The sequence below is a fragment of the Macrosteles quadrilineatus genome, unplaced genomic scaffold (assembly GCF_028750875.1).
Source record: "Macrosteles quadrilineatus isolate MER2022 unplaced genomic scaffold, UCM_ALF_1.0 Scaffold_7__1_contigs__length_78375512, whole genome shotgun sequence".
NCBI lineage: Eukaryota > Metazoa > Arthropoda > Insecta > Hemiptera > Cicadellidae > Macrosteles > Macrosteles quadrilineatus.
In genome coordinates, this window is record NW_026542600.1 from 23192273 (window position 1) to 23216222 (window position 23950).

The 23950-nt window shown below is 37.2% G+C and overlaps 2 protein-coding genes across 3 annotated transcripts in view; one reads left to right on the forward strand and one right to left on the reverse strand.

The window, feature by feature from the left end:
• The first annotated feature begins 15385 nt into the window (after positions 1 to 15385).
• LOC128998864 (ATP-dependent DNA helicase pif1-like) lies at positions 15386 to 19730 on the forward strand. The gene is made up of 2 exons (XM_054425221.1): positions 15386 to 16338; positions 19625 to 19730. Exons 1-2 carry the CDS (start codon positions 15386 to 15388, stop codon positions 19728 to 19730), a joined length of 1059 nt encoding a protein of 352 aa, XP_054281196.1.
• The window catches only part of LOC128999171 (protein SSUH2 homolog), a 54575-nt gene continuing 50036 nt past the window's right edge, over positions 19412 to 23950 (reverse strand). For both annotated transcript variants that reach the window (XM_054425567.1, XM_054425566.1), the window contains 2 exons: positions 21701 to 21897; positions 19412 to 19755 (listed from right to left, as the gene is read on the reverse strand). In XM_054425567.1, coding sequence (XP_054281542.1) covers position 19755; positions 21701 to 21897 — 198 coding nt within the window. In that variant the 3' untranslated portion in view covers positions 19412 to 19754. The remainder of the gene's footprint in view (positions 19756 to 21700; positions 21898 to 23950) is intronic.

Sequence of the window (23950 nt, forward strand, 5' to 3'; positions counted from 1 at the left end):
AAATGGTTGGGAAAGAAATTGTGAAATTTTGTGTTTTTAGGGTAAAAAATGGGGAAAACCTATTTTTACCCCATAAACCCCCGTCCCCATAGTCCGATCATGCTGGTTCACGAACTCGTTCAAATAAATCTAGGTTTACACGTTTGTACAAAATTTCATCAAAATCGGATCATTTTTGCTTGAGTTATCGCGCTAACGGACACATATATATATATATATATATAAAAATATATATATATATATTATTTATCAAAATGAAAATAAAAACTATAGTCAGTAAATATTTTAATAAATCATTTTTACTTGGGTACTAAGTTTATTAATGTTTAATATTTATTATTTAATATATATTTATTATATATATCTATATAGGCTATATATGAATTTGAACGCATGGTGTTTTTGGCCTCTAGGGACCTCAAAACGAAAAAGTAAATCGGTTCCGGGTCCAGGTCTTACCATGAGTACTACGGTAATAGCTTATTCCCTATATGGGAAATTTGGTAAAAAAAACTACAATAATCTTAATGTTATTGTTTGTAAAACCAAAAATATAGTTACTAAGAAGGAAATTATTTCAACTAGATTGTTAAGTTCTAAGAAAAGAATTGAACATTTTTCTAATCTGTTAAGTAAGGAGGACTGGTCTATGTGTTTGTCTTCGGTAGATAGTAATGAAGCTTATAACAGTTTTTCTCCGTATTCTATGATTTGTTTTTGCAATGTTTTCAAACTAGAACATTTACTTGAAATAAAAAGTCTAATTATGGGTTTGACTGGACGACAAAAGGATCTCTAGTAGGAATAAAAAAGAACTCCATAAAAAATCAAAGCAGACTTTTGACCCAAGTTATCAAATGTACTATAAAAACTACAAAAAGATCTTTAAAAGACTTGTATTTGCAGCAAAAAAAAAATTGTATATCTTCAAAAATCAAGCATTACAATAATATTACAAAAACAACATGGCAAGTAGTTAGGAAAGAGACTGGATTTATCTTAGATGGTTTTCATTGTAATGAGTTGTTAATTGGTGACAATAACATTGTAAAGGTTCCAAGCACAGCCACCTCTAATACAAGGCCGCGACGTTCGAACTGGCAACGCTGCAATCACACCCCCTAGCGTCTTCACACGCGCTAGGCTATGAACATCAATGAGAGTATTGTTGCTCTGTATCAATGAATAAAAGTATTTAAATACGTAATAACATATTTTAGTAGATTTTAAGGTATGGTAAAATAGACAAAATTGTAATCTAGGTTGTTTATTTAGTGAAAAATTGCAACATACCGCAATATGTCTAAAACTAAAAATATACAAACATAATGTTTGTGGTTGCATTTATCGTATTGTAAGTACGATGAATGTGGAAATAGATGAACTTTAAATATTTCCTTTGTTAATTTGATAATCTACACTATTATATAACAATCTCATGGTGTCTGTATATATGTGTTACTATGTTATTCAACATAGTAAAAACTACTAGACAGACTGCTTAAATTTTACAAAATAAAGCTACTATACCAAAAATGGTTATACAGTAGGACTAACTTATTGCCACTTCAATATTTGTAGAGACTTTAGGATTTGTAGAGACTAACATCTAACAATTTGTTCAAATAAAATTAATTTTAAATTTTTAATAGGAATATTATGTTTTAGTCTACCTGAGGAAACCATAAGTTAGCGACAACAAAATTTGAAGTTTTCATTTTGAAGGCATACTGACTAAATAATTTATTTTCTTTGAATAATTACTAAGAAAAACGTTTGCCATTTTGTAAACAATTTCAGAAGCTAAGCCTCCATATGGCTTTCCACAATATTAATAGAATTTTTTATCACATCAACATTCAGACTGGATTCGGAGACTATGATGCTTTTATTGTTAGATGGTGCAGTAGGTTACATATTTTTTTTACTAGTAGGCCTACTTAACAGAAACACCGGCTTATTTCTTTGAAGTGGCATTTATTTAAGTTATTTTAATCACTTAACAACAGCATTTATCAATAAGATAGACAAATAAATAAGGAAATAGTACGGTATTACTACCTAAAACTTGCTTCTCGCGTCTATATTTATACGCGTCATTGTCTTATTCTTACATTTTTTACAAATTTAATCTAAGCTCATATTCATGAAAAATGTTTCACACAAAAACGAGAATATTTTTAAGATGTCTAATTTGATCGAAGAATAGCAGAAAGCAATTGTTGCTTACGCGGTGGATCAAGTAGAATCTTAGAACACTGTATGTATTATTCATTTTTTAATTGAGCTATCGTAATAATTCTTGCATCCAGGCACATCACATCTATCTGGCATGCTGTAGTAAGAAGTTTAATGTCATTACTAATGATTAAAGGTAGTAGAAAGGCGATTACGTACGTAGAGTACGCGACTCCTCCATTCACTGTAATGGTAAAACGACCGAACGCCAAGACACTGATGCGACGTTGCCGCTTTTCACTCGCCGCGGCTTTGTATTAGAGGTCATCATTTTCAAAAATTTTAGAGATTATATTAAATCAAATGGTCACTCATTTACAAAAAGTATAATCTTATTAACGAAAAAATTTGGTTTTAGACAGGGAAGATCAACCCAGATGGCAGTATTTGAGCTGGTGAGTGACTTGTCGAGGGCCTTGGATGAATCGCAGACAACATTTGGAGTTTTCTGTGATTTGTCCAAGGCTTTTGATTGTGTCAGCCACAAACTGCTGCTATCCAAAATGAGTTATTATGGATTCATAGCACATGACCTGTTTGAATCTTATCTGATAAAACGATTCCAAAGAGTTAAAATGTTCGATGATGACAGAATTGCTCACTTCTCAACTTGGAGGGAGGTTGTCTGTGGGGTGCCGCAGGGATCTATTTTAGGGCCAGTATTGTTTCTGTTGTACATTAATGATTTGCCAATTACTCCACTTAACCTTTTTTGCAGACAACACTACAGCAATAATTGTGGGTCATAACAAACAAATAACAAAAGTAAAGCTTTCAAATACTCTCCAAGAAATATCTGACTGGCTATCCAAAAACTGTCTAAGTTTGAATTGCTCCAAAACAAAAATCTTAGCTTACACTTCTAACAATAGAAACAAACAAATAAATGAGGAATTCCTCATGTTAAATGAAGAACTTTGTGAGAATTCCCTTAGTGTGAACTTTTTAGGTTTTACACTTCAGGACAAATTAAAATGGCATGATCAAATTCTGGCTATACAAAAAAAACTTAATAAATCTCTTAATGCTATTAGAACTATTGCCAACATCTCAGATATAGCTAAAAAATACACATCTCAGATATAGCTATAAAGACATGTCATGGTTATTTTTATCAATTGTTAGGCACAGCATCATCCTTTGGGGTGGAACATTAGTAATTGACAAGATATTAAATTTACAAAAAGAGGCCATTCGAGAAATGTTTAAACTAAAATTTAGAAAATCATGTAAACAATATTTCAAAAATTCTAAACTATTAACTGTGCCAGCTCTATATATTTTTGAAGTTCTGAAATTCTTTAAAAAAAATCAACAAATTTTTCAAATAACAGTCTGGGGACTCAGGGTGCAAGAAACACAGACACTCTGCGGTACCCTAAACATAGATTGTCTCTTTTGGAGAAGGGTCCATATTACATGGCAATTAAACTGTTTAATCACCTTCCACCAGAGATAAAAAAAGAAAAAAAAACTAACACATTTTTAAAAAAACTGGAAACTCATCTAGCTGCAACATATCCTTAAAGTGGACAATTTTTTTTAATGAGCACATCTGTCTGAGTCAGGGGTTGTACTTTATATATTCTCATTTTTGTTAGACTATATCTTATCCATTATATTTGATTTTTTAATAATTAATTTACACTCTAGTTATAATTGACATGCCATCTGTTACATGAGCTATGTTCAAATTTGTAATGTTTTTTTATGGCAAATAAAGATTAAATTATTATTGTTACCTTACAATATCCGGTTTTGTACGGATATTGTAAGGTAACAATAATAATTTAATTAATATAAAGCAATATCCAGAAGTAGGACAATGAATGCAAATAAAGAGTTTGTTTGTTAACCAACATAAACTGTTTTTGTATAGAGCATAATATGTTGGTTTCAAATATCTAATTAAATATACAGCCTCATGTGTAACTCACTGACTCACTCACTCACTCACTCACTCACTCACTCACTGATCAGGTATACAAATTCTAACATACTTCTATAAGAGCAAGGGACCTGAAATTTGGCACGATTATAGGTCTTGGCCCTAAACCAGCCCAGAAAACTTCAAGAAGTTCCACTTTCCTATCTTAACCCCCCCCCCCAAAAAAAAATAAAAAATGGCGGATTTTATAATTACGAAAAAGGCAGTTTGTTTTAACGTTTGTTGTGGCTAAACCGTTGGTCTAATAAAAAAACGGAGAACACTTACTGTATTTAGAATTAAATTTGCTACAATTTTGTAATATAAAGTCTTTTTCTATCTCAACCCCTTCACCCTTAACTTCAAATTTTGGTATTTTTCCTCATGTTTTTTTATTAAAACGTCTGTTGCGGCTCAATCGTTGGTCTGAACAAGAAACAAAGAGCACCTTGGTTTCTTATTTTTGATGATCTACAACTTTGTAATTTAACATTTATTTTCATTTTCACCCCTAAATTCACGCTTAAACTTGAAATGTTGCCTTTTCCTCCACTTTTGGGAGGGTTTGGCTGCCCTGGAGTAGGTTAAAAAATGTTTTGGGCATGTTTGACCCAACACTTATTTTTACACTTCTAAACTTTATTCTTCAACGATTTTGGAATTCACCCTTCTCAAGCCTCAAAATTGGGGGGATTATTTTAGTAAAAAATCCCGATTTTTCAGTTTTCCTTAAATTTAAAATTACACAAACATAAGATTGTATAAAGTCAAACTAATGTTTTGTATACAAATTTGTATAGTGTACATTCTTTACCATTGCGCTTTTCACGTATCTTCCGTTCAAACCCCTAAAAAAACCATTTTGATAGTTGTGTCCTTAGAATTTAAGGATAAACCCACTTACCCACTCATATTATTAGAGCTAGAACTTTGAAATATGTTAGTGGTGTTGGTATTTGGTCCAAATTACCTCAAACATTTTTTAAATCGTCTTTTTCTTAATTTAACCCCCCTCCATTGAAAGCCATTCTCATCTTATGCCCCATGAAAATCCATCCTTTAAAAACTTAAATTTCATGTACTGTTAAACTGTTTCTAGACGTTTTAGTGATTTATAATTTTTGTAGGTTTAACGGTGTGAAACGGTAGTTTTTTTCATTGTAACCATTTTGAAAGTCACGGTTTCTGCCCCCCCCCCCTTGCTGCAGAAATGGTACAGCGGCAATAATAATAATGGATCTAATAAGTAAATGCTACTTTTATATTTCCATGTTTTATCACAACAGCATGGCCCATTCTTTTTACCAATGATTTCAACCCCCCCCCCCCAACCGTTCCCGAAGGGGGCCTAAGATTATTTAAAATCATGTTACCCCGCTCTAACTCCATAGATTATATATTTATTATTATACTTATTGAACTAAAATAAGCTTTACAGTTAATTAAGCATCTTACAAAACACACTTTTTTAAACGGCTATAACTAAAAAAAAACTTTAAGAGTTAGCAAAGATTTGAAATGATTGCAATCTAAAGTTTAAGAGGCGGGCATTAGATTTTCTAAAAAATCCTTTTAGGCATTTTCCGAAAGTCACACCCCTTCACCTAAAACAACAAAAAAAAAAAACACCTCAAAAATTGATATATTTCTTTCAAATTTTTAAAGGTTTTCTCTTTTTCCCCAACCTAAATATTTTTATTTTTTTGCTAATGTTAGTCAGAAACTGGGTAAGGTAATAGTCCACCTCACCATACCGTCGGTCAACCCATGGTTGGACTTGCTGAATCAGCGAGAATCTTGCTGAATCTTGCTCCTGGTCCAGCGTCCCCGCGACACCTGTTCCCAGCTCTCCTGCCAGAGCTGGTAGGTGCGGTTGCGCTCCTCCATTTTTGCATGGTCCTCTCCACGCCGCTGATAAATCGCTTTCCTCTCCGCCGCTAAAAGTTTGACGGGGTTTACTCCAGCAACCACCAAGATGGCAGGTTCAGACACTGTTCGGTAGGCGGATGCTACCCTGAGTGCTGCCTGACGCTGCACTCTGGCAAGCCGCATCCTATACACCTCCTTATTGAGCGCGTCTGCCCACACCTCCGCACCATACAGGAGCACAGACTGAACTGTAGACATTAACAGCCTTCTGCGACTGGAACGAGGACCTCCGACATTGGCCATTAACCGGCTAAGAGAAGAGATCACCTTAGCGGCCTTGTCCGCCGTTCGGAATATCTGGTCCCGCCAGCTAAGCTTAGAGTCCACCATGACACCAAGATACTTGGCGGCACGAACGGACTGGACTTCGACATTTCCCACCCTCAACGGCACAATGGTGTCAATCCGCTTTTTGGTCAGAATCACGATCTCAGTTTTGTTCAGCGCGAGTGAGAGACCGTGATCTGCCATCCATGCGTTTATAGTTCGCATGACTCGGTTTAATTTTAGCTGGGCCAGCTCAACACTACGAGCAGCTATTAAAGCTTGTAACGTTTAAGTTTTATGGTCCCTCATTTCGGACGTAGAACTGATCACTCTACTGAAAATTAATACCCTAGCGTCAGCGCGCACGCTTAGGCCGATAATTGCCATAGAACTTGGATACTGCTTTTCCCGTCAGAATCATTATGCTTAGAAAATGACAAACGCCAAACCTCTATTCATTCACTTGAGCTACCGACCTTATCTGCCTCACTCAACCTTTGTACTCTGCAAGTAGTTACTGGATTCTACGAGCTTCACATCGTCTGGCCTACGTTACTGTTCCAGTGTAGTAGAGTCATCGTCGACGACAGATCGCCATATTGCTTCATTCTACTGAATTTACCCTCGTCTCTGCTAGAGGATTTTTGCACTTGTTTGGTGCGAAGAGGTAAGGCAGATCGCATTAAATTATACTTTTAATCAACTGGTAATCAGCCAATTAGTTCAAAACTCGTTCTGTCTAAAATTTAAAATGTTGCTTAAGGTAAAACAGTAGCCTATTATGCCTGCCCGGTTCCTGCAAATGTAGTTTTGTCATCGTAAATTTGACCTTGTACTGTACTTTTGTAAATTAATTGTAACTTGTAAATTTGAATCAATTGTATATTATTGTGTTTTGTCCGTTGTTAATGAATCGTGTGTAGTAAATCGCTAATATTTTGAGAAACTTCATGTTCATGTAAAGTAACCTGTTAGGAATTGAATTTTCATGTAATAATGTTTTGTACAATTGTAGACGCAATATTCTGAACTATAATGTGATTTTATCTTAACTGTCCTAATTGATGCAAATTAGTAGGCAAGTAAAATAGTATTTCGGAACCAATTACCTTGTAGACAACTGTTCGTATTTTATTTATTACTGTGTAAGATATTCAAATCAGCTGATCGTTCGTAATACTTAATATTCAAAACTGTGGCTGTAATTGTTTCAAATATTAATTGTAATTGTTGATTTTATTCTTACAGCGTAATGAAGGGTGTTGTTTATAACTTGTGTAAAGGTAAAGATTTGATTTATATGTTATGTTTAATGTAAAGAAATTGCCTTTGTCAGATATATAGCTTATTAATATTCTGCTGATTTTGCAATTCAAGACGTTATTTAGTTCAAGACGATCACTATGAACCAAAGTCAATCTGGTTAGGCATAATTTTGTTATCTTGGGATAACTGTAAATATTCATTTCAGATGTAAACAAACTTAGATAACTGGTTGCTAGATTCATTCGTAGTTTTATTTGTTTTAAACTTGTATATCTCCAAACAAAACTGGTTTTATAGTATTGCTGTTATAAAATATTTATTCATGATGAATTTTATAGATGTTATTCACTTTTATGTTGTTCAAATATTCAATAGTTCTAATGACTAAATTTTGTCTGATTATGGCATAGTACTATTCATGTAGGAATTTTATAGGGTTTTCTGTATTGGCTGTCTCGACTGAATCTCTACGTACTGCCGTCTACCTACTGCCGCACTTCCCTGTCTCTCTCTCTGGGTGTGATACTACTGGGTTGCACGGCCATTGTTGTGCACCGGACGGCCGGACGCTCCTGGAATTCCCGGCTCACACGGACGCATTCCTACGTCACTACCTACAGATACCGATAAGTGATAGAAATAGTTTTGTATTTTTGGTTGAGCTCAATCTGAACATTTTAACTGGACTTGGACATTCATTTAAATTTTGTTTTCGACTGAATTATATTTGTGTATACCTACTTCAAGAGTTTTGTGGCCAATCTCCTAGGAACTTGGACTTTCAGCGTGTGGTAGAGATTCTCCATCTACACTCCAATTGAATATATATATACCTATTTATCTTGTTCGTGCATATTTCTTGTATATTTATATTTTGTATATTTCTGTGTATTAATATGTTTTCCAGCACGGTGGCCACCTGCAGTTCATTGTGATTATATTATTGAATTTGTGTTTGTTTAAACTGATCTTTTATTGAATTTAATATTGAGGGTAAAAATAACTGGTTTTACTTATCTATTATTGAATCTGGATAATAAGAGGAAACTCACTTGCTTTAGTTGAATCTACTATTAAATTTGAATATCAAGGGTTATATATAACTTGTTGAACTTAGGTATAAGATTTGTTTGGATTTAGATTATCCTAGAATATTAACTCAAGGTTGAGTAACTAGGTCTCTGGTGTTTTCTAGGTCCAAATTGTTTGAATTTATTGGAAAAAAAAGGGTAATAAAAGTAGATTTATACTTTCAATTGTGTTCAAGTTATTGTAGTCCAGAGTTTTCAGCCTAGAGTACGAAATTCAAAACATAATCTTTTAAATTTTAAATTAAAGTTTATTAATAATTATTTGGTTTTGAGCCAGGCAGGGGTAATAACTTTCAATACTCATTTTAGTTGATAATATCGAGATTTTTATCAAATATTTTGCTATCTGCCTTACTGTGTGTTGCTTCGGGTGGGTTTGTTCCCCGTCACGGCCCTGAAGAATTACCCAGAACGGGGTGGCGCCCTAAAACATCAATTTTATTTTAACAAGTACCACGGCTGGGCAGATATTGAAATTATTGTTTGGAACTTCAGCTCACCCCACCCTTCTCCCTGAGTAATAGCCGGACACTTCTGCTTTTTGGGGCTGCAAGCTGCAATGTCATCTGCGTACCCAACTAAAACGGTTTCTTCAGGCATTTCAGACCTAAGGAGGCTGTCGTATGCAACGTTCCAGAGGTCCGGGCCGAGTATGGAACCTTGGGCAGCACCAGAAGTGACACTCATCGTCCGCGGGCCTTCTGTAGTATCATACATGAGGAGGCGGAACCGGAGGTCAGTAGTAGCTACTACTGATAAATCGGAAGGATCTGGTGTTTACAAACTTAATTGCGACAGCTGCTCTAGTTTTTATATTGGACAAACCGCCCGCTCATTCAAAACTAGATATAAGGAACACCTGCCAAAACCATCCATCCACAAACCCAATTCTGCATTTGCTGATCATCTGATAAGTAATAACCACGATGTCTCATCTATTGACAAATCCATCAATGTATTACATTTTTATAGAAAAAGAGGTAGTTTCCTGGATACAATCGAAGAATATGAGATATTCAAGGCCGGCAAGAAACATCCCCAACACATCCTCAATGAAAAAACATCGTTTGAGTCAAATATTATATACGAAGCAGCCTCATTCATACAAAAATTATCGGAATACAATGGCACTGATAACAACAAAGGATAGGAGGGGAGGGGAAGGACACGGCGACGGTCAGTCTAGACCTACACCCTGAACCCGCAGCCGCGCCGTGAGTTGTATGGCCATACTTTATTCGTTAAAATGTGTGTTCGTGTTCGTTTTTGTTATTTGTTCGTCTCGTTAAGTGTTTTTGAAGACTTTATGACGACCTCCTAGGAGCGAAAAAACCACGTCTAGGCTTGACAATGACACCATAAGTGTGTCGAAACCGGTAGCCATTAAGTCTACCAAGGATTACGTTGGCAAAAAGGTATTTAACCTCTAGATTAGTAGGAAATTATGATGATACATTTCCGCATACTATCGCTAAATTGGTTTAGCTATAAGTAGTTTAATAGTTCGTAATTCAAATTTTTATAATCAGACTCGAGCAAATAGTTTGACAATATTGCTTAAGCATTTTATTTTATATGTAAAATAAAATGTGCTCTATTGCGTACAGTCTTTTAAACATAATTTTGAATCAATTTGATAACTAAGTTAAATTTACAGTCATTCGCAACGGAAAATTTTGACACAACGAGAAATACAATCTATACTATAAACGTTTGCGAAACAAAGATTTCAAAACAGCTCCTGTTAGGAATATCTCAGTTTCAGACTAAAACAAAATTCATGCTTGTCATGGTTCTGGGAAAATTTGCTTTTTGATAAAAGCTTAAAATGAATTTTTAATTGGCCCAACATTGGTCTTATGGAAAGCTAAGGTAGCCAAGACAGCTTTACCAAAATGTAAATAAATGAAATGTAACATTGTACAGTAAAGTGGCAAATTAGTAAAAACAGTACATAAGATATGTTAAATATTATCACGAGTTTGTTTATTGAACTTTATCGTACATGGATTGATATTTCCAACATTGATTGTTCGTCTGTATTAAAATGATTTATAAATAAAGTAAGAATGAAGAGGGAACACCTATTAAAGTAAGAATGGCGAGGGAAAGATGTGCTCCTGTATGGTGCGGAGGTGTGGGCAGACGCGCTCAATAAGGAGGTGTATAGGATGCGGCTTGCCAGAGTGCAGCGTCAGGCAGCACTCAGGGTAGCATCCGCCTACCGAACAGTGTCTGAACCTGCCATCTTGGTGGTTGCTGGAGTAAACCCCGTCAAACTTTTAGCGGCGGAGAGGAAAGCGATTTATCAGCGGCGTGGAGAGGACCATGCAAAAATGGAGGAGCGCAACCGCACCTACCAGCTCTGGCAGGAGAGCTGGGAACAGGTGTCGCGGGGACGCTGGACCAGGAGACTGATTCAGCAAGTCCAACCATGGGTTGACCGACGGTATGGTGAGGTGGATTATTACCTTACCCAGTTTCTGACAGGTCACGGGTTTTTTCGGTCGTACCTGTTCAGGATGGGCAAAGCCGTGTCATCCGATTGCATCTACTGCCCAGGCACTCCCGCCGCACACCTTCTTCCGCTGCCAGTGTTGGGAAGGTTCCCGCCTGGAGGCTGAACAACATGTAGGGCAGTTGTTGGTGGACACGGTCATTCCGATGATGACGGAGGGTGAGGAAAATTGGACCTGTATGTCACATTTCGTCCAGGATATTCTCCGCACAAAGAAGCTAGAGCTTGACCGAGATGCAGTCTAGGTCATAAAGAAATTGAATGCCAGAAACGGCGCGAGCCCTGAGGGCTTAGGTCACACGTTGACCTGACCTGAAGTAATGTGACAAACAATCCCAGGTCTGTGTCCAACAGAGTAGAGGGGGTTTTTTAGTGAGTGCAAAGTTTCTGGAGCTTGGAAGTTTCTTGGCAAAGATTTCTCGACTTCTGCGATTGATACAATTTTAATTAGCAGAGATGTTTTATAAAGATCTCTTCGAAACGTGGATTGTGTTGGTGGTAATCGATTTTTGTTTCCTGACGAACTTCCAAGTCAGTTTGTTGTGGCAGATCATCAAGTTGCCATTGCAGAAATAAAGTATGTGTACGATGCATTGTACCCGCTTACTCGCGATCTTTTGGACGTTAGTATCTTTGAACTTTCATGTGAGTTGGAAGTACTAATGCTGAATAAGTCCAATCAATTGGGGTTTTTATTCACTGGATTGAATGTTTTTATTCTGTGGATTGAATTGTGGTCGGGTTATGGAGATGTCAGAACCGCCTGTTTTTATTTGATCCTCATGCTGTGAATGAAGAGCGCCAACACGATTTTCTCAAGGATTCTAACAACTTGGCAAGACTATTTACCTGTGAAAGTTACTACTCTTTGGTGTCATTGTTACTGTGCAATACAGTTTTTGATTATCCCCTAAAAAATCCTATGCTTTCTGAGCTTTGTCATTTACCTGCTGCACTTGCTAGACATATTTTTCATCACGGTCCAAGGGGTCTTGGGAAGGGGAGCTATTGGACAATATTCCTGCTTTTTATCTGAAAAAAGTTAGTCTGTGGGATAATAGTATTTTCAAGTGTACTTACTGTGTTGCTCGACTTTTTGAAGAGGAAAAGTGTAGGAAGAAGTGGTGTTGTGGTCAAGGGGCAAACAACGATCTGAACCTACATCCTCTCCAAGAATCGTTCTACTCAGATCGCCGTTTCCTTGATAGGGCTCGTGCTTACAACGACCTGTTTGCGTTTTGTGCATTGGAAGTATTCGGTGGGTACAGGCACCCAAGTGGTCTTCGTTTTTTCAAAATTGAAGGGAGAATGTATCACCAGGTTTACAGTCTGTCCGACCCTGGTCAAAAGTTTACTACTAAAGCTGGAGCCATTCAGTTTGTAAACAGGTCTCGTCTGTACCTCGATGACAGCGAAGAACGTCGAAATATTGCCTTGGGCAGATCGCTTGATGGTAATTTTATCGACTCTATTACTCAGTTTCTATCACAAGTTAATCCATACGTTGTTCATTATCGGCGTTTGGGCAGTGAACCTGCTTTCAACGCTCACTTGGATTTCCAAGTAACAAGTCGATCTACCCATGGTCCTGTTTTAGGTGACAGACAATTGGCGTTGAGGTGCACGCAGTTTTAAGCACCGAGGAAACTGTTTACGAACCTCGCAAGCTAACTAAATGGAAAAATGGATCTGGAAGACCAACTTCAATAAATTTGTTCAGCCCTCTCATGGAACCATTTCTATATCCTCTGCTCTATCCAAATGGCACTTTGGGCTGGCACATAGGACGCCTGGACAATTTTAATAAAAAATGTTCTCAGTACGATTATTCACGTTGTCTTTTACTATCAGATCCCCGGTTTTCACATCTCGGCCGGCTGTCCCAAGCTTGGCAGGTGGAAATGTATGCAAGATACGAGGATGAAAGGCTTAATTTTATTAAGTTTTTGCAGACTAAGTCGGCAGAAAATGCCATGAGGATAGGGCCGTTGGATGAAGTTGAGGCGGTGAATCGTGGTGGACGTCAAGTGGTGAACGATATCAACAATGATGAAACTGTTCAAGGAGAGGGTGGGATACAAGCTGGTAAAGTTTACCTCCCAAGTTCGTACACAGGGGGGCCGAGGTATATAAAATTACGTTACAAAAATGCTATGGTCTTAGTTTCTCGTCTCGGCTTTCCTACGTTTTTCCTTACATTTACCTACAGCACGACTTGGGAGGAAAACAAAAAGGCTTGCCCTCGAAGCAGCGGTCACAGTGATCCCAGCACGGGCTGCAGAGTGTTCTACATCAAACTTCTGGAACCCCTCCGAGATCCACGCAGCGGAGCTATGTTCGGTCGGTCTGTTAACATAGTCCACGTCATCGAGATGCAGATGCGGGGTCTTCCACACGCCCACATTGTGTTTAAAATCGAAGGCGATGGACCTGTTCAGGCTGCCGACATAGACTCCCTCATTCGCGCTGATATTCCATCTCCGGAGGAGGCAGGAGGTTGATTAAGGGCGTTGGTTCTGCGGCACATGATTCACGGGCCTTGTGGTACAGATCACAGAACCGACTTCCCTTGCTGGGACACCGACAAAGGCAGCTGCTCTAAATTCATCCCCAAACCTCCCTGTGAATCAACCCATTTAGACGAGAGGGGTTTTGTAAAATATCGATGTGATTATGCTAACGAGGGGAGTATAACTTCAAGAAACAAATCGATTCCTGTACATGACGGCTGGGTCGTGCCGTACAACCCAGCATTACTTCTAAAATACGAGGCGCACATTAACTTGGAGGTAGCTTCCACTCGTCGTGTGATCAAGTATCTGTTTAAATACCTCATGAAGGGTGGCTCGCTTCAGAACGTCAAAGTTTTCTTTGAGTAAACAAGGCGACGAAGTCGAGCGCTATGTGACTAAGCGTATGGTGGGTGCCAGCGATGCATGCTGGCGTCTCTTGGATTTCCCAATATCAAAGTCTGAGCCCACTGATGAATGTCTCCCTGTTCATCTAGAGGGAAAACAGAATGTGTGGTTTCGACCTAACAACTTGACACACGCCACTTCTGGAGCTACCTCTGACTTGATCTTTTATTTCAATAGGCCAAGTGACCCATAATGTTAGACAATTTAACATATCAGAGTTTTTTTGAACAATACATCGTTCACAGTAAACGCCCGAGTAGTGCTAAGGTGTACGAACACCCAGACGGTAAGCACTTCTTAACTTCCAGAAAATGTGGCCAAAAGATCTGTCGACTCTTCTGGGTTTCACCAAACAGGAGTGAGCAATGTTTCCTTCGGCTCCTCCTGATGATCATACCATGCCGTGGTTACGCCGATCTGCTTGCTCGTGGTGGTGATGGTTGCACAACATTTCAACAAGAACAAGCACCCTCGGTTTGGTTGAAGATGAGGACGAGTACCACCAGGCACTGAAGGAATCTGCTCGATTTATGGTCGGCCCGAGGCTCCGCTCTTTCTTTGTTCTTCTTTGTAACATGGGAGCTCCTGCGGCCCTCTTGTGGGATGCTTTCCGTGATACATTGTGTGAAGAGGATTTGGAGCGGAATCCTCTTGATCACGACGTTGCGTTCAAGCTGGGTCTGATTGAAATCGATCGAAGTCTTCGCCATCAGGGATCCTGCTTGGCCGATCACGGTCTCCCCATTGTAAATGACGACACTACCGAATTGGGTAGGGAACTACTCATCTTCGGTGAGAATCAACAGAGATCACTGGTAGATGAGTGGGAACCAAAGCTTTCTATCGACCAGAGAATGGTTTTTGATTATGTAAGATCGATATTACAAGTCGGTAGTAGGTCCATTAATTGTATCTTCCTCGACGGACCTGGTGGCTACTGCAAGACCTTCCTTATTCGTGTGATCCTCGCATACGTTCATAGTCTTAACAGGTTTGCTATTGCTGTCGCTAGCTCCGGCATTGCTGCTATGGTAGTCTGCCTGGTGGCACGACAGCACGTAGCATGTTTAGGCTGCCACTTGATCTCGGCGATGGCACTGGGTATTGGAACTTGACCAACGGTTCTCAGCGTGCAGAACTCATCAGAGCAGCACAGCTCATTATTTTTGATGAGGCTCCGATGGCTCACCGGTGCATTTTTAAAATTATCGACAAATCTCTGCGTGACCTCATGAATTCACCTGAGCCATTTGGGGACAAGATCTTCATCTGCTGCGGAGATTTCCGTCAGATCGCACCAGTTGTTGCCAAGGCTCGTACTCCGGCCGACATTGCCTGTGTATCACTGTGTGTGTCATCTCTGTGGTCAAGTTTCAAAATCTTTTCCCTGTCCACCCCTCACAGAACTTCTGGCTCCACTGCGTACTCTGAGTTTCTCCTTATAGTAGGCAATGGAACAATTGGATCTGTTGATTTTGAAGAAGGCCGTGGCTGCTCAAGTCTGATTCCGTTGTGCGGTATTAGATATGTGACATCACTTCACGATTTAATTGACTTTGTATTTCTTGTTTGTGACCTGAACCATACAGTTAGAATTGCAGGCCAGGCTATTCTTTCAACCAGAAACGCCAATGTCCAGCAGATCAACAACACCGTTCTCAATCTGACGGACGGCTTGGTTCATGAGTTGAGAAGTGCTGATTCTCTGGACAAGGAGTACGACGACGGTATGGATGTGGACGTTCACTTGTTGAACCAGGCTACTGGCAAGGGCGTGCCAGACCATGTCCTGGGACTAAAGATTGGCTCCGTGTGTCTCGTCATGAGGAACCTGAACATTGACAGCGGACTCATAAACGGCATTAAAGTGATCGTGACCGCTATTAGACCTCGTCTGATCACAGTGGGACTTCCTCGACAACGTGATTCGATTTGTATTCCCCGGATTCAATTCGTTTTCCCGTTTGTCGAGGGGTCTCCGCTTCGTGTCCGCCGTCTTCAGTTTCCTCTCATGCTGGCATATTCCATGACTGGCCACAAAAGCCAGGGCGAGACGATTGATCGTGTCGGAGTCGATCTTCGCAGTGACTGTTTCACGCATGGTCAGCTGTACGTCCTTCTCAGTAGAGTCAGACATCCTGACGACATCGTTGTTCTGGTCCATCCAGGCCCGTTTTTGACCCTGTCAGCGCCCTAGGCACAACTAATAGTAGCGCCCCTTTGCAATATATATATATAAGGGTGTCCACCGACCGGGAAATCCAGGAATCATGCGGGAATTTTATGAACCGGGAATTATGTGTGAATTCTGTATTTCTACCTGGAGTTTTCAGATTACCGTGATCGCGCATGACAACAGTTTCCATGACCGCGGGAGACGATAATATGTCTACACTCGGCCGCGAGATATTCAGAATATTGCCACGATCACGGAAGACGATGATAATGTCCACACGACCGCGCGAAACAGCAAGAATTTTACCGCGATCGTGGAAGACGATGATGATCTCCACACAACTGCGGAACATGATTAACATTTTGCTGCAATCGCGGGAGACGATTACCATGTATACACGACCGCGGGAGATACAATAATGATTTACACGGCCGCGAGGGACAATCGGAATTATGCCACGATCGCGCAAGACAATGATAATGTCCACATGACCGCGGGAAAAAATCAGAATTTTGCCTCATTCACGGAAGACGATGATCTCCATATGTCCATAGGGGATGATTACAATTTTTCCACAATCGCAGGAGACGATTACGAAGTCTACAGAACTGCGGGAGATACAATAATGATTTCTACATGGCCGCGAGGGATGATCAGAATATTGCCGCGATCACGGAAGGCGATGATAATGGCCACACGATCACGGGAAAAGCTCAGTACTTTACCTAATTTGCGGAAGAGGATGATGATCTCCACAAGACCGAGGGAGATGATTACCATTTTTTTACAATCGTGGGAGGCGATTAATATGTTCACACGACCGCGGGGGACGATACAATGATGTCTTCACGGCCGCGAGGGGTGGTCAGAATTTGACCGCGATCGCGCAAGACGAAGATAATGTCCTTACGACCGCGGGAAAAGATCAGAATTTTGCCTCATTCGCCGTAGACGATGATAATCTCCTCACGACCACCGGATATGCTCATATATTGCTTCGATCATGGAAGACAATAATTATGTCTAAACTACCTGACCCCTGAAAATAGTAAGAATCTGGCCGCAAACGCGGGAGACGATTATGATGTCTACACGGCCGCGAGGGATTATCAGAATTATACCGCAATCGCATGCAAACAACCACCAATTTTTTTATTTTCCAAATTTTTGGCGCCCCCCAAAAAAGCCAATTGCCTCGCGCCCTAGGCACGTGCCTACCGTGCCTATTCGGTAAATCGGCCCTGGGTCCATCCTGACAGGGTCTAGGAAGGAATCGCCTATGCAAAGAACATTGTATACAACGAGCTCCTTCGTTAATTCCTACTTTGACTTTAGCAGTAGGCTAGGGGATCTGCTTTAACAAAACTCTCCGTCGTGATTTGACATCTATGGCAGTACGACAGGGCCACGACTTGCCTTAACAAAAGTCCCCGACATTTAGTGTGTTTTTGTGTGTCTTGTGTGTTTTTGTGTGTCTTGTGTGTTTTTGTGTGTTTAGCGTGTATTGTGTTACCGTTTGTGGTTCCGAAGTTTCCCGGCCTCCCCACGGCGGAACTGGATATGCCATACAGTTTGTGGCTAACTGACAGGGAAACAAACATTTCATAATCGATTTCCATTAATATATTTATAAATATTTACTACCATCTTTTCAGTTAAAACACTACTACTGTTATTTTAAATACAATCGTTGTAAATATGGTTCGGAGGTTTCCTGGCCTCCCCGTGGTGAAACTGGATATGCCATACAGATTGTGGCTCACTGACAGGCAAACAAACATAACTTCATCTATTTCCATTACTATATTCATTAACATTTACTATCATCTTTTTACTTCATGTATCACTTTACTATTATCAACTTATTAACATATCGACATTAACATAACTAGTCTAATATATTTGTTAAATCGTTTTTACTTTCACATCAATCTTCACTATAACGAACCCAATTCTCCTTGTATTATTATGTATTTGACCAAAACCCAGTTGTACAAATACCTTACTAACCTACTCTCATACCGCAATTCTTAAAACTATTTTTTAAAGAGGGGGGCTTTAAAGTCCAGCTCGAAGTTAACTTACCAACATCCTCTAATATATTTGTGAAATCTAAATACTATATTGTTTTTATATACTGTAACGTAATATTGACGGGTTCACTTCATCCCTATGGTCTGCATAATCGAAAGTCCCTGTTAATTTGTAAATACTTGTAAATATGGTTCCTACGTTTTCCGGCCTCCCCGTGGCGGAACTGGATGTGTAACTGTGTAACTGGATTTTTGGCTAACTGACAGGGAAACAAATAGTACTTAACACATTTTAATTAATATATATGGATGTTTACTACAATAGTTCCATACTAAAAATTTTAATATACAAAATTATAACTTTATTCTATATCATCATAATTCACCTTCTTTTTCTAATTTTTTTATAAGGTGTTCTTTAAGGTCGAGCTTGAAGTTAACTTACCAATCTCCTCTAATGTATTTGTGAAATTGTTTTTATATGACTTAATATTGACTGTTTCACTACCTGCTTTGTTGCAACTCTAACCTACTAATGACAACTAACAGCTAGGCCAAAGGCGAGTATTTGTATACAATTAAATGCCTTTTAGTTAATAATTACTTTTATTTAGTAAACTTTTTTTTATTTTTGCCAGTGATCAAATGAAAATCATAATACTAAGAAAAGTATGATTAACTAAATAGACATTTTATTTGATACAAATATATTTGAAACTAACCATATTATGCTGTATTAAAAAAAAATCAGTTATTGTTGGTAAATAATTGAATAAAAATATACTAGGCTCTAATTTCAAAACCAAACAGTTTTTTTTACTTCCCACTTTCACATCCTAGGACGGGTAGGTAATACCCAATACCATTTTATACACTATTTCAGGCCACCACAGGAGCTTGTTGGATACCTTACTTTACATACAAGCCTTGTAGGTAGCTTAGCACAGCAGTAATAAAGACTCCATAAAAAGATATAAATATTTTAATTTTTCTTAAGGTAATACACCTCAGGTATAAATAGAAATAACAACTAACAGCATTTTTTATATTTCAAAATGATTTTGTACAACCTCAACAATGTTTTTATTTAAATAAATGTAATAATCAATACATATTCTATTGATACTAGTATTTTACAATACAAGCTACAATTTGTCAAAATAATTCTGTTGTGTTATGATACTATTTTACATCGAAGCAAATTAAATTGTCATTTATTTATGTAAGTCTCTGATGGTGTTAAAGTATGGTGCATATGCAGCCCCAACAGCAAGTCTGAGGGTAGTCTGGGGCATGAACTCTGTTCTCCTCCCCAAACACAAAGTATTGACCCTCATGGCCTTTCCACTTGTATCTTACATGAGTGATTGGGACAGCTCGAACTGTTTGTCTCTGAAACACATTCAAAATATGTTGAAAAACACAATTATTTTATTGTTGTGGTTTTACTATTGCATTAAATAATAAACTGGAATAGCAAAAAGTATTTGAAGTATTTTAGTACAAATTCATTTGTAAATTCATAGTGTGTTGGTAACACAGCTTCCTTACCAGTGAAAGACTCCAAATATCTAATGTGACTCTCCATGTTGAGAAAGGGGCCAGTGACCACAAAATATCCAGTGTTTATTTTATTTTGTGTTTTCTTCTGTGTTCTGTAGTGAATGAAGTGGGATGCCTACATTTCTTAAGGTAAGCCTTCTTATCCTATCCTTTCTCTCCCCTATTATTAAAAATTAAATCAGACAAATATAAATTCAATTTGTCTGCAGGTTTTCTGTGCCAGGGGTATATTTAAAATATATTTCAAACACTTTGGTATTTTTATTATATGAGTCCTGTGATACCGACGATATGTAATCTTATAAATTAACAAAACCTTCAGACAATGGTCATTAAAAGTAGTTGTAATACAAGTAAACAAATATTTTATTTTTGTTTCAAATCAGATCCATCTCTTTAACACGACATTCACATATGATTATACACATTTTTACCTGCATTAGTATTTTTTGGTCGACAAATGTTGATATGTGATTGTTTATAAGGTTTTTAGATGCTTCATTTACTTCTTCCTGAGGGAATTCTGTAAGAGGCTTTATTCTTTCTCCAATCTGTGAAAATACTTCTTCTCCAGTTACAAATCTAAAAAATTTTTCTGGAAGCGATACACTTTTTTTTATATACTCAGATATATTCGTTTTCCTGAAACAAATATAAGTTTTGCTTGGATTGAAAAGCTTTCTGACAATAGAAATCCAATAATGTATCATTGACTATATATATATATATATATATATACCTATAGATATATATATATATATATACCTATAGATATATATATATATATATACCTATAGATATATAGTCAATTAATGTATACATTCACTATTTATCTTGCCATATCTTAAACGACCTTTTTCTAAATAGATTTTAATTTGATAACAGGTGGTTTAAACCCAGCTTTAGCTTAAGATTTTAGCATATCGTTCCAACGCTAATCACATGCATAGGTCATTACGTAGGAAGCAGTTTTACAGAATTTTGCCGTCAGGAACCTTCCATTAAGTATAAATAATTAGGATAATTAATCTGCCTTTCTTCATCAAAGCTTTTACATACATATATTCAGTCCATTATTTCAACATATAATACTGAAACTTCTTTTTATAAATTTGTTAAATTTACTTTGTACATTTAAACATTGGGTTTAGAGAAATACTTTCTAACGTGTTTGTAAACTAAGTAGCTAGACTTTAACAAAAGTGTTGAATAATTAAATTACCATTATGGACTTTAGTGAAGGGAGATAACTTATTCATACCAAAGAAATTCATTATCTGTAAAGAACCATCCTATTTTCCTTCTAAGATATATAGACAAAGTAATTACTAAAACTTACTTTAGGGACTTTAGGTGTTATGTGTTGTAGGTGTGTTATGTAGACTTTAGGTGTTTGGTTGTAGGGTTATCATACACAGCTAAAGTTATTGTTGGGGGGGGGGGGCTAAAAAAGTACCAACAGAAAAGTCTCAACTCTAAAGACTACTTTAGTCCTCCTGCAAACTAAAATTTCCACCGTTAGATTTCATCTATAATATTTCTTATATTTTGTGTTACTATTGAAATCAGAAATATTGTTACATAAAAGTTTCCTATTTAATAAATGTACCAAATTGTGCATTCTATATAGTTCAAAAATACTTAAAAGCTAAAATACTTGTGACTGAATTAATATTTAATGTAATTTCCTGGTTAAATTTAGAGTAAATATACCGGTACATTAACATGAAATTGTTCTTTATTAACATCATTATATTAACAATTTGATACATACCATGTGATGGTGAGGAGAATGTAGTATATCATGAGGCCGGTGCCTTCACACGGCTGACATAAGATCCTGCCAGAGGCTTTGCATCTGAGACAGTCGAGACGGCCGAACCCGTGGGTGGATGATCGGCAGAACACACACCTTTCCTTGTAGTCAAACTCTGACGTGAACCCATCCCCATTGCAGTGTAAGCACCTTACCTGGGCAGAGGAAATTGTTTATATGGTTTAAGGTGTTTATTAGTATATGATATCCCTAAAACTGTGATGAATATGATGTTAACAAATACCCTGGGAGAATTCCTAATAGTAACAAACAGGATGTCATGTTTCGTGGAATGTAATTTTAATTTTCAAACACCTCAGTGCAAGAAAACATTGAATCATAACAAATTGTTATAGTGTGCGCTTTACTTTTTGATAATATTATAGAAAAGAAAAGCGACAGTATTTTCTACAAATGAATCTTTATAACTTATCGTAACAGTTTTCAAGTTATTCATATTTGAAAATGAAACTTGAATCAAGATTGACAGTTATTTATTTTTTGTGTTTGAGTGGATTAAAAAAAATATGATTAAGTGTAACAGTTTAATATATTAATATTGATGATAGTTATGTATCTTCACCATTAGATAAGACTGTACTCAGTTTAGATGTGTAAAACTACTTTCCAATGATTATAATTTTCATCCTAAACTATTCCTAACATAAATATAATCAAAAGTGATGATAGAGACTGATTTGTCAATCTTCGCTCTAACGTGTTGGCAGATGCAGCAAGATGCCGTATTGATAAACAAACATTTCACTTTGCTTATAAATAAGGGGAATTCAGGACATACAGAATAAAACCACTTCAATCTCCCATACAATTTGACACAGTTAACTTACTATAATCATGCAAACTATTACGATTGTATTAGTAAAATGAGTATTTTACAGGTTCTGGTACTACCTTAATCAATAATTGTTTTCTGTCACTTTAATTCATTAAGTATTCCAAAAGCTTTAGAGGGATCATTAAAAATAAAATAATCAAACTAGGAAAATAAATACCCAGCACAGTAGTATGGAACAAGTTTTTCTGATATATTGAATACCAGCTATAGGCGATTTTGAAAGAATCACTGCACATTTAGTACTTAATCTAAACACTGTTTTCTCTATTCACTAAGCAATGCCTGTTATATTTAAGACCACAATTGGATAAGCTTGAATATAGGAGAGACATACACAGCCATAACACTGGCTATAGATGTATAATATAAATCTTCTTCATGTTAAACTTGCTAAGACTGATGAAAGACCATTTATTAAGCAATAAATTATATAATAAATTACCACTAGTCATAAGATTATGTAGTGTTATCGTAAGTTAAATTAAAATATAGTTTTAATAAGACAAATATTTTATTAGGTAGCTTTTACAATAAATCAAGATTCAGAATGTTTACTAACAAAAACTAAACAAATAATATTCTAATACCATATGTTCTCAAACACATATGAATAACAACACATCTCCCCTTTAAAAATCGAACCTCCGAGTAGGTTTGAATTGTCTTGTTGATCTTCTTTGATTCGCTAAAGGTTTTGTCTGCGATGCTATTGCAGGATGATCGAAAGATTCTGATCTTCTGAGGTGTTCTGAAGGACTGGTCTGCAGTGCTGGTTGAGAGTGATCAGAAGGCATAGTAGTGCATATTATCGAAATTGTTGCCAAGTTTATCTATGACGTGTATCCATTTCCCAATTTATCATATTTTATTTCTATATCTTAATGATCAACATATTACTTCTAAACCACATAGTTTTTATATCCTAAATGCATCTAGTTACTCTCCCTTGTTATTTGTACAGTTTTTTCATATTTATCAGGTCAAATACCTTAGGTATTTAGTCCTATTTTAACAATGAAGCTTAGTAATGTTATTTTTAGAGTTGCTTTAGAGTGTAACATTTATTGATGTCGGTGATCCCATCTTTTGAGCAGTTTTTTATATGTGTATATACGTAATAGAACATCCCAAACAGGTCTTTGACCTAGGGATGAATTGTTTCATAGTTATAAATAAGTGTGTGAGTTAGTTAATCTAAGTTATTCTTAAGTTACTCTGTGTAAAAGCTTGTAAATATATATGAAACAATAAAGATTTTCTGATTCTGATAGTGCTAAATCTTTGCAGTGATCTTCTGTTCCTCCGCAAACAACCACCTTGCGTTTGAATGATATAGGATCGAGGTGCAGGAT